This window comes from Prinia subflava, chromosome 11, assembly GCF_021018805.1.
Source record: "Prinia subflava isolate CZ2003 ecotype Zambia chromosome 11, Cam_Psub_1.2, whole genome shotgun sequence".
In the NCBI taxonomy this organism is placed as follows: Eukaryota; Metazoa; Chordata; class Aves; order Passeriformes; family Cisticolidae; genus Prinia; species Prinia subflava.
In genome coordinates this window covers 23,974,902-23,986,429 of record NC_086257.1, presented here as the reverse complement: position 1 = coordinate 23,986,429, position 11,528 = coordinate 23,974,902, and the positions used below count along the sequence as shown (strand labels likewise).

The window sequence follows — 11,528 nt, the reverse complement described above, 5'->3', positions numbered from 1 at the left end:
CTTGTCCTCCTTCTCCTTTTCCTCCTCCTTCTTCTTCTTCTGTTACTCTTCTTCCCTTTCTTCTTCTTCTACTCCTACTATTACTATTATTATTATTATTGTTGTTATTGCTACTTACACCAGGCTATCCATTCACTTTTTGGGTATAACTTGAGCAATTAGTGCATTTACCAGATCACTCAACAGAAAATAAGAAAGAGGCACAAAAGTTTGTTGTCAGCTCCCAGAATCTCCCACTTTTCTGGTCCCAGCTATTTTTTTCTCTCTTCTCACGAGGATGGGAAGGGTTTGCAGAGCTGGGAGGGATGGCTCAGCTCTTCCAGGGATTCCCATTTTTGAAGGAAACTCGTGAGAGGCTGGCTGTGCTCTGTGGGTGCAGCTGGCCCTGCAGCATCCCAGCACAACGGGGGAGTGTTCAGGGCTCAGGGAACGTGAGCAGGGCCAGGGGAGCTGTGTGAAGGCATTGACAGGGCAGCATTGAGGGATTGCTGCAGGAATTCCCGTGCCAGGCTGGGAATGAAGGCTGGGATTGTTTGCTCATGCACTGAAACTCTGTGGGAAATGCATTAGAAATAATAGAAATAATAGAAACAAGTCTCAAATGGTGACTTTGCAAATAGACTGGATTGTTGGAGCCCTGGAGGCTGAAAATTTCAGGCTTTTTGTGCTGACAGGCACTGACCCTCCAGCAATCCCTACATTTGACCTGAGGGCTTGGAGCAGGATTCCAAAATTAAGTGACAGCAGTGGGGTTGTGATGTGGAGTTTGAATAGAAATGTGTGATATCACAGGGTGGAAAACTTAGATTTAAGATTTCAGTATATAGTAATGCATGGGGCAAGATGGAGGACTTGTCTAAATCCTTTTCACCTTCTTCTTCTTGGTTTTGGGTGTTTTTTTCTAATTGGGTGAAAGGGTCCGCATTGTGGGCCTTAGGTGGTCATTATTGGGTTAAAAGTATAAATAATATAGGTGTCATCTCATTAATGTGTGATTAGCACTTAAATAACCTTGGAAAGAGTTAGAGACAGAGCCATTTTCTACCTTGGTAGAGCTCACAACTCGTGAGACTGTGCTATAGATAAAAATTAATAAACACTGAGTCTGAACATGAAAACCGTGTCCCAAGCATTAACCCCGGCTCTGAGAGAAGAAAAGAAGATTAGAATCCGATCTACCTGTGGATGCTGCTCGGGGAGGATCACTGCAGAAAGAGCAGAAAGCCTCAATTTCCCAGCCTCCAGGGCTCCAGCACACGGGGATTCATCCAGAGCCGCCTGCAGATGGCAACAGCTCCCCGGGCCCGCGCTGCTCCTCCGGGACTGCCCCGATCCCGCTCCTCTGGGGCAGGGATAGATAAATGACAATAAATAAATAGATATTATTCATTCGGAATAATATTGTCAGAAAGCAAAATAATGAGCGGTACTAGCAAATAACGAAGTAATGTTATGAGAATAAAAACAATAATAGAATCAGGGAGTGAGAAATAAAAAGTCGATTAATGGGTTGTTCAGTTATGGAGGAGTTGGTGGCTGTAAATTTGGAATGGTGTAAATTTGGAAAATTGTTTGTAATCCCACCCAAAATTCCCGGTGGGCTCAGGAGCCCTCTCTGATCTCCTGCTTCATCCCTCAGGCAGGGATAGGATAATGCAGGAAGAGGTGCCTGTTGCAAATGCAGTTTTTATTTCATTCCCAACTCTTTCTTTTCCCATCACAGCAGATTTAAACTGCCAGAGGACAGGGTTAGACGGGATATTGGGAAGAAATTCCTCCCTGGGAGGCTCAGGAGGCCCTGGCAGAGGTTGCCCAGTGAAGCTGTGAATTTTGTTGCCATTTTTGGTGTTTGGGGTATGGCAGGTCAAGAGCACGGGGAGGGGGGAAAGTGAAAATGAAAGGAGAAATGGAGTTTAGCCTCAGATACTCGTTAGGCTGCTCAGTAAAAGATAGATTTTACTCTATATAATTTATATATCTCATGCTAAATATGTCTTTTACTATAGATACATTTATCCTTCCATGTGGGTTGCAGAAGTGATGGTCAGAAAATCAGCATTTCCCCTCCAAATGACATCCAGGGACCCCCAGGGGAGAGGACACATCACAGCCACAACAAATATCCCCGATTTTAGCTGCAAAAACATAACCCCGATCTCCAGGGACACATCCCAACGCCTCCATCCCCATCCTGCAGCACTCCTGATTCCAGAGCTGTGCCCAGGCCTCGGGCTGGGGTTGGTTTGCAGCAGCTCCTCTGCAGCCAGGATTTTGTCTGGCACTGTGAGCAGGAGCATCCCCAGCACTGGGGAGGTTCTGTTGTCACTCAGAGGAATAATTCCAAACATCCAACACCCCCTTGGGGCTGGAAGAGCCAAAATTGTGTCACTGCAGCTGCTGCTGCACAGAAGTGGGGGACAGCCTGCCTCTGGTGATCATGCAGGTATTTTTGCTGGATATTCACTGCTTTTACCCCGTTCTGCTCCAGGCTGTGTCATCCTGGAGCCCCAAAAGGGGACAGAAATTGCAGGAGCCACCAAATATTTTGTTCCAACTCACTGAGTGGCACAGGGAGCGAGAAGGACGCTCTGGTGGATCACAGCTCAGACCCCTAGGCTCAGAGCCACTGCAGATTATTTATTATTTGATTTTTTTTGGTGTTTTGGTTGATTTGTGTGGAACAGGAGGGTCTGAGGCCATCACCCACCCCCAGCCCAGCTCTGCAGCCCCTTCTCCGCCTGTGCCTGAGCTCAGCATCCCCTGATCCCCCCGGCCTGGGGGACCCTGAACCTCAGAGCCACCCCCTCAGTGCACAGCATTCCAGCACAAACACTTCCCTGATTCCCATCCCGATTTCCAGGATTGAAATGTCACTGAGTGAAGCAACAAACCCAGCCTGAGCAGGAAGCCGGGGCTGGACACGGCAAATCTGCTCCTGGGCTTTGACAGGAGCCACCCACCTCATTTTCCAGCAGGGAATATTTGTCCTTCTCCAGCCATCCCACAGTCTGTGCTGCCCAAAAGTGGCCAGCAGGACCCCCACGGCCTGGGATGGTTCCACGAGGGGCCATTCCAGAGCTTTTCCCTGTTTTCCACGCCGCCTCCAAGGCTGACACAGTTTTTTCAGGAGAGTAAAAATAGCAGGGTCAAAGCTCTCCTGCCCCCTCAGCATCCCCATCAGCCCTCCTTGCATCATTCCCTGAGGATGCTTCCCTGTGGAACTCACAGCCCTGTGCCTGCCTCACCCCTGGAAAAACAGCTGAAGGGTTCCCTCCCTTTTTTTATTTTAATTTTCTCCCTTTTTTCCCATTTTTTGACAGCCTCCTGCCTGGGTGATGCCCTGAGCAGCCTCAGCTGGGGGTGTTGGATTTTCCCCCAGGAAAACTCTCTGGCTGCAGCCTGTTGCACAGGGAATCCAGGGAATTCAGGCTCCTGTGGACAAACTGGGGTGGGAAATGTTAATTTGGTAAAAATAAAATCTCTTCAGAAGGAAGGGGAGAACAAGAGGGAAATGGGAAAGGATTTGGTGCTCACTCCCTGCCCTGGGGCATTGCCCCATTCCTCCGACCCCCACAAAAACTGGGATTACCTGGAATTCCTGGGACATGTGGGACGGCAGGGAAGCAGCTGGGGTGCAGCCAGAGGTCATCTGAAATTCCTGGTGGGATGCAGGGGAGCAGCTGGGGTGCAGCCATGAAAATTTGGGATTACCTGGAATTCCAGGTGGAAGGGCAGAGAAGCAGCTAGGATGGAACCAGGAAAAATTGGGTTTACCTGGAATTCCTGGTGGGATGCAGGGGAGCAGCTGGGATGCAGCCAGAAAAATTTGGATTACCTGGAATTCCTGGTGGAAGGGCAAGGATGCAGCTAGGATGGAACCATGAAAATTTGGTATTACCTGGAATTCCTGGTGGGATGCAGGGGAGCAGCTGGGATGCAGCCAGAAAAATTTGGATTACCTGGAATTCCTGGTGGAAGGGCAGGGATGCAGCTAGGATGGAACCATGAAAATTTGGATTACCTGGAATTCCTGGTGGAAGGGCAGGGAGGCAGCTAGGATGGAACCATGAAAATTTGGATTACCTGGAATTCCTGGTGGAAGGCAGGGAAGCAGCTAGGATGGAACCAGGAGAAGTGGAATTACCTGGAATTCCTGGTGGAAGGGCAGAGAGGCAGCAGGACGATCCTCTTGGAATGTCGGAGCTGGCAGCGCCTCCCGGGCTGTGTCACACAGATCCTCTCACCTCGGGACGCCCCGGGGCAGCGGGGCGGGCTCATCCCGCTGGGAATCGCCGCTCCTGACTCACGCCGCTCGTGTGGGAGAGCGGCAGGGGTGGGAAAGAATCCGCTGCTATATTTAACCACAAATCCCAGGAAGAGGTTCAGCTCCTTGGGCCGGGTCGGTGGCGAATAGCAGCGGGGTGAAATCACGGCAGAAATCCTGGATGGTGGCAGCCCCCGGAGAGCCGGCGTGACTAACGAGCACAAACGCTGCTCCCTGGAAAACACAAAGAATTCTGAAATTAAAAAGGTCTTGGTTCTTCCGGACTGACACGGGGATCCTGCCAGCTGTGACAAATTGTCCTCTGGTGCCTTTCAGGACCTTTCAGCGTTTCTGTGTCCGGCTGCTCCCACCCAGCCCCTGCGGCCGCGCAGCTCCTCCCTGGATCCCAGAGGGATTCCGCACGGATGGGGTGGGATCCAGCTTCATCCTGCAATCCCTTTTGGGACTTAAAATCATTTGATTCAAAGGGAAAAACAGCAAATCATCCCAATAGGAGGAGATGCTCATTATTTGTAACTCTAAAAGCCTCAGCCAAAGGACTCCATTGCCTTTCCATGGAGTCAAGGGAGTAAAATCCTAATTATGAGGAATTACTGCAAAGGGAAAACCAGTCTAAGCCAATCTTTCTAATGCTTCTGTGTGGCAGAAGCAATAAAGGAGAATATTTGAAGTCTCACATGCCAGCTGGAAGCCTGAAAACCCACTGATATCAATATCATTGCCCTGATATTTCCACCTTCTATTTACTGGAAAAAAGAAAATTATGTTAAATAAACAAACATTTCATACATAAAATACAGAAATAATTACAGAATCGATAGCAATGAATACATTTTATTTATTTATTTGATTTGACTGATTTATTACAGAACACACATTTCATTTCTGGAGGACACCCAGACTTGTTAACAGCCTGGGAAGGAATCAGAGTTGACCAGGAGGGTTTCAGCCTCTCTCTCACTTTCCCTGCGTTTTAAACGGTCCAACAGCAAATATTTGCTGGCAGAGGAGATTTCTGAGCTGTGAGGTAATGGCTGGTGGAGTTTTTTTACATTTGCAGAGTCATCTCCTCGGGTTTTGGGCCTCACTGCAGTTACAGATGTGCTTGGGAAAGGGCAGGCACTGGAGCTCAGGGGAATTAAACCCTTTGGGGTTTATTCCCAGCAGTTCAGAGCTTTCCCTGAGCCCTGCTCCGAGCTCCCTGCTCATGGATGCGCTTCCTTAGGAGCTCCTCTGGGGGTTTTTACAGGAATATTCAGAACGATTTTGTTCTATTAAGAATGATTTAAGAATTATTTTTGCCTTGGAGGAGGTTCCCACCAGGCTGTGTTGGATTATCATGGAATCCTGGAATGGTTTGGGATGGAAGGACCTTAAAGCTCATCCCATTCCACCTGCCATGGGCAGGGACACCTCCCACTGTCCCAGGCTGCTCCAGCCTGGCCTTGGACACTTCCAGGGCTGTGGCAGCCACAGATTTTCTGTCCAGCCTCCAGTGCAGCACTCATTTGCTCCATCATTCCTATAAAAGCCTCAATAATCACAAGGTTTGGATCTATCAGATATTAAAATATCGTTGAAGCTGAGAGTGCTGAACTTCTTCCTATCAATATCCAAAACTTCCCTCCATCAATCCATGGGATTTTTCCAGCTACCAAACAGGTGAGGCTTTCAGAGCCTTCCCCAAAACAATCCTCAGGCCATCGGGATGGTGTTTTGCTGAGTAGTTTTCCCATATTTGAGGGAAAATCGCATCAAAGGAAACTCAGACGTGAAGCATCTCTGTGCAAAGAGCATTTTATGGAGCGGGTTCCTGTGGGGAAGAGTTTGGAGCTCCCCAAATGCCAAAGGTCCCAGGGACAGCGACACCACCAAATGGTTCTTGTGCTGTGTCAGCACTTTGGCACCACCTGCAAGCTCTGGAATTCGAGCCCTAATGATCTGCTGCTCCAAAGGGATCGATGCATTCCTGCAGGGGTCATTTGCAGGATCAATAGTTGTCCATCCCCTGCAAAACTGGAGAAAACCAACTCGGAAGTTGCTTCCCAGAAACAGCGTGGTGGCTCTGGATTTTATCTGACTCCAGGGAGCCTCCAAGTGGGTTTCCTACAGATTTTGGGATGGGGGAGGCAGGATGTGGCCACTAATGATGAGTTTATTCCTGCTGAGCAGCTGCTGGTCCTGCCCCAGAGCTCTGCTGTGCTTGGGAGGCACAGAAATTCCAGGCTGGGTGGAGCTGGAGGAAACCTGCTCTAGTGGAAGGTGTCCCTGCCCGTGGAATCCTGCTGGAATCAAAGATCCCTGCCTGCCACCACACTCCCACACTGCCCAGATTTCCAAAACGTGGCAGCTGAGCCTCCTGCACCTCCCCAAATCCCCCAAACCCCCAGAGGATGCAGCCCCTACATCCACAGCCACCCCAGGGTGAATCCCCTGGCCAGGATTCCTCCTGAGCCTGTACTTCTGCATTTTTCCAAGCCAGGCATGGGCTGAGGGAGCTGGGGCTGCTGCAGAGCACAGCTGCACACCAGGACTGGAATTCTTATTCCTTCTTGTGCCCTGCTCACTCTGGCCACGATTTTCCTTGTCTGGTGGGACAGGGAGCTGCTCCTGAGCCACTGCTGCAGGCTGAGCACCAGAGCCCAGCCCATGGCACACAGGGTCAGGCAGAACGTTGGCTTTAACGAGCTATCAACAGGCTTTAATATTTCATGGAGCTCTGAGGGAGTCCCAGCTGAGCAGAAATGCTGTTAAAGGCTGAGCTCGATTAACGCCAGGCAGGTTTCGCCAGGCGCCTGCTGCTCACTCCCAATCTGCCCTCAAAACACCACATCAGGTATTGTCAGCTCTGGAGGGAATGTGGCCCCTGGAGCTGCTGCTGGGGCTGGTGCAGAGCACCCCAAACCCCACTGGCTATGGGCAGGGATGAGCCCCCAAAGCAAAGGGTCCCCAAAGTCACCCCCTGTGTGATGGGGCTGCTCTGGCAGCTCCTAAAGCAGCTGGGGCTGCACCCACTGCTGGCACCTCCTGCCCTCCTCTGCCAGCCCCTGCCCCCTTCTGCAGAGAGAAATGTCCCCAAAATGAGGAAACAGATGCAGAATAAACCCCTGAAATTCAGAAAGAATCAGCAGTTCCTCCTTGTTTGCCAGAAGCCCAGCAGCACCACCACCTCCTTCCTCAAACTCCCCATCACAGCTGAGAGTTCTCCCTCATTTTCATCCCTGTGCACTCCAAAATGTGTCATAAATACAATTACCCCAAACTGGGGCTGACAGCACGAGGCTGGCCTGCAGCTATCAGCAGTGAAATCATGACCAGGGGAGTAAACAGGACAGAGGAAACAGATTTACCCCACGTGGCGCTCACGTAGGTGGGTCAGCAGCTGCCTATCAGATTTGGCAGGGTCACCTAAGAGGAAACCAAGCAGAAAAGGTCAGGTCAGCTTTTGCCATGTTTGATGTTAGTTTTTCCATGATGGGAGCTCCCTCTCCTCTCCCTTTTGCTGGAGTTTTGCAATTAAGTTGAAGGTAATCAGCAAACCAGAGATGAGGGGCTGTGCTCATGGGGGTGGGCTGGGACACCACTGGGTGACACAGGGAGCTGTGAAACCTCAGTGGCATGAATGAAACCCACCAAATAAGAAGAAAGAAGGTCTCACTGTACCTGCACAGGTACCAGGGCCCCAGTCTATCAGTGCCTGCTCTGACACTGCTGCTGCCCCCCTTTTTAAGCTGCAAAATCAGTGCTGGGCTCTGCACCTTGAGCTGCTCAGGGCTCAGGTGTTGCTTACCCTGATGTCCTTGGGTACTGCTCACCCCTGCACTCTGGGGTTTATCCCACCTGCTCAGCTATTGCTCATCCCCCCATCCTGAGGTGCCACACATCGCTGGGTCCTTGGCTCCTGATCATCCCTGCATCCTCAGGTTCATTCTCCCATCCTTGGCTCCTGCTCATCCCTGCATCCTCAGGTTCACTCTCCCATCCTCGGTTCCTGCTCATCCCTGCATCCTCAGGTTCACTCTCCCATCCCTGGGTACCCCTCATCCCCCCATCCTTGCCTCCTGCCCCCCGGTGTTCCCCTCTCTCCCGGGCACCGCTGCCCGCCGTGTCCCCCACGCAGACCATCCCTGGCTCAGTGGCGGGGCCATCCCCGGTGACCCCTGGGCCGAGGCCTGGCCGCATGCCCCGGCCCCATTAGGCTGTGAACGGCTGCCAAATGCTCCCATCAATATTTCATGCGGCTCCGGGCGAGGATAAAGCGCGGCGCTGCGGGCGGGCGCGGAGGCGCAGCGGGCGGATGGCGGGCGGCCGGGGCCCGGGGCCGTGCGGCCGGGCCGGCTGCCCCGGGGCGGGGGTCGCGGCCGGCCCGGGGGCGGTGGCGGGGCCGCCGTGGGTGCCGCGGGCGCGGTGGCTGGCGCGGAGGCTGGCGGCGCTGCTGGTGCTGCTGGCGCTGGTGGCCGCGGGCTGCGCGCTCCGCCGCCGCGCCTGCCCCGCGCCCCGCCGGCCGCGACCCCCGGCCCGCCGCGCCCCTCCCGCCCCGGGCACCGCGGGCAGCGCCGGCCCGCCGGGACCGCCGCTGGGCGCGGGGCTGCCGCACCTGCCCAGCTACGAGGAGGTGAAGCACCTGCCCAGCTACGAGGAGGTGAAGCACCTGCCCAGCTACGAGGAGGCGCAGCGCTGCCCGCCCGCGGAACGCGGGGACGCGCGGCTGAGCCCCCCGGCCCGGCCCGCTGCGCACCCGCGGGCACCGCGCTGAGGGGCGCGGCGGGAACGGCACCATCATCATCATCACCATCATCATCATCATCATCACCATCATCATCATCATCACCATCATCATCATCCTCATCCTCCTCCTCCCCCGGACCCCCGGGAGAGACAGCGGACAGTCCCAGGTGTGCCGGGAGGGATGCGACGCCAGGAAGCAGCAGCGTTCCCTGGTGGGACATTGGGGATTCCCGGGAATGCTGCACACCCCAGGGTGACCTGCCAGGGACACTGGGGATGCCGGGAATGCTGCGCACCCCAGGGTGACCCGGCCCTGCAAAGGGACCTGCCGGGGACACTGGGATCCCGGGAATGCTGCGCACCGCAGGGTGACCTGCCAGGGACACTGGGATCCCGGGAATGCCGCGCACCGCAGGGTGACCTGCCAGGGACACTGGGATCCCGGGAATGCTGCGCACCGCAGGGTGACCCGCTGGACACCCGGCTCTGCAAAGGGACGTGCGGGATTCCTGAGCACCTGGAGGGATGGGACACGGCACAGCCCTGGAAGGAGTTCCACGAGGAAGGAGACTTGGGGACATCCCCTCCAGTGGGACAGCCGGCCGCAGTTCGGTGCAGCGTTCCCCTCACCGGGCTCGGTTCCTCGGGAATTCGGGGCTCGCTCGGCTGCGGGGCTTTGCCGTGGGCACGCCCGGGTGATCCTCACCCCACGGGTCCAGAGGGAGTTTTGGGACAGCCACATCGGGCTGTGTCCCCTGGCCCGGGCGGCAGAGGAGGGAAGGAACCTCTCCAAAACCTGCAAAGAAATGCTCAGCGCCTCCTGCTCACTGCGGGGACCCCTCCTGCTTTGGGGGAAGTGTCACAGCCCCTGCCCTCGGCTGGGAAATTCTCCTGGACAAGACAAACACCAAACCCCGAGGAAAGGCAGGAACCTCCTCACCCTCAGTGCCAGCACCCAAAGGAGCTGGAGCGCCTCATTTACTGCTGAATTCCTCCTGCAGCACACCCGGCTCAGCCCAGCTCTGCTGCCCTGGAACTGTCCCCAAAGCTCTCATTAAATACCCTTTGTTTTTTCATTAAATACCCTTTGTTTTTTCCTTAAATACCTTTTGTTTCTTCATTAAATACCTTTCGTTTTTTCCTTAAATACCTTTCGTTTTTTCCTTAAATACCTTTTGTTTTTTCATTAAATACCTTTTGTTTTTTCCTTTCCTAGCCTGACTTCAGCCCGGGGAAGTGAGGATGTGCTGAGTGCAGGAGCAGCAGCCACCAGCGCTTCCCTTCCTCTCTTTTGGAGGTCCCTAATGGCAAAGAAAACCTGCAGGTTTATTTAAAATACAGATTAGAGCTTTTCAAAACTGCAGGCCTCCAACTATCACAGGCATTTCTTTATATTGTAAAAAAATTCTTGCAGACCCTTCATGAAAAGCACGGAAATAATGAAATATTTTGGGTTTTACACAACCCAGCTCTGTGCAGACCCATCCCTCTCTATCCCTTCATCCTGTTTCCCCAAATTTCACAGTAGGGCAAAGGCACCTGAATTAAAATTAACATTTTAAATTCCAGTATTGGAAATTTTATAGCACAGGGCAACCCCTGACTGATTGGGACCAACAAAAATAAACTGTGGAAATAGAGATTCTCACATGTGGTCAGTTCATAAAAACCTTTTCTCTCCCTGGCTCTTCCCCATCCCCTGCAGAGTAAAATCTCATCTCTGTTATCATGAAAATAAAGAAATGGAGGTCTTAAGATGTCTATGTTTAATAAAAAACATGTAAAATTCAATATAAAAAACATATCTATAATATAAAAAATAGTAAATTGTTTCTCTCCAACTTTCCCCCATCTGTAGGTGATACAAACTTTGTATTTCTATAAATATCTATTAAAATTTCAGAATTAAACTTTAGAAAGCTCCAAGCTTTTCCATTATTGCTCATTTATAATTTTGACTATTCTGAAGTGAATAAGGCAACAACCACCACAGTTGTTCTGCAGGAAATGGTTCCACATAATCTGTAAAATCAAATTTTTGTGTCAGATGATTCAAACCTTCCTCCTGCTCCAGTCCCAAAGGGTAAAATCCCACAGACAAATGCAGATCTCAAGGTTTTATTGCCTTAAAAGCCAGAAAACAAGAGATATTTTAAATTTTTTCTCTGAACTATTACAAATATGCAGTAGGTTTTTAAACACCCACCTGAGCTTTTAATTTTACTTCATTTGAGGACTTTATTTTTCACCTAAAGATGTATTTTTCAACCTCTCTTTTTAGAATCTGAGGATTTACTGTGGCTGAGGTTAAATGAAGTGAATGAACTCAACTCCCACCCTGAAATGGCAAAATTTGGGTTATTTTTGGTTATTGATCCATGACAGCAGTTCTTAAACAACTGAATTTCAATCATGTTAATTAATTTGTTTCTTAAATCGGTTTATGGTGGTTTAAATCAAGCAGTCAGTAATTAAATAAGAGGTATTTCTTTCTGAAAGAGGGTTTTAAAAGAAT

General features: G+C 51.6%; 1 protein-coding gene across 1 annotated transcript; it reads left to right on the top strand.

The window, feature by feature from the left end:
• The first annotated feature begins 7,699 nt into the window (after positions 1–7,699).
• On the top strand, positions 7,700–9,954 carry C11H3orf80 (chromosome 11 C3orf80 homolog). Its single transcript, XM_063408454.1, has one exon. The coding sequence runs from the start codon at positions 8,502–8,504 to the stop codon at positions 9,039–9,041; it is 540 nt and encodes a 179-aa protein (XP_063264524.1). The 5' UTR covers positions 7,700–8,501; the 3' UTR covers positions 9,042–9,954.
• The last annotated feature ends 1,574 nt before the right edge of the window (positions 9,955–11,528 follow it).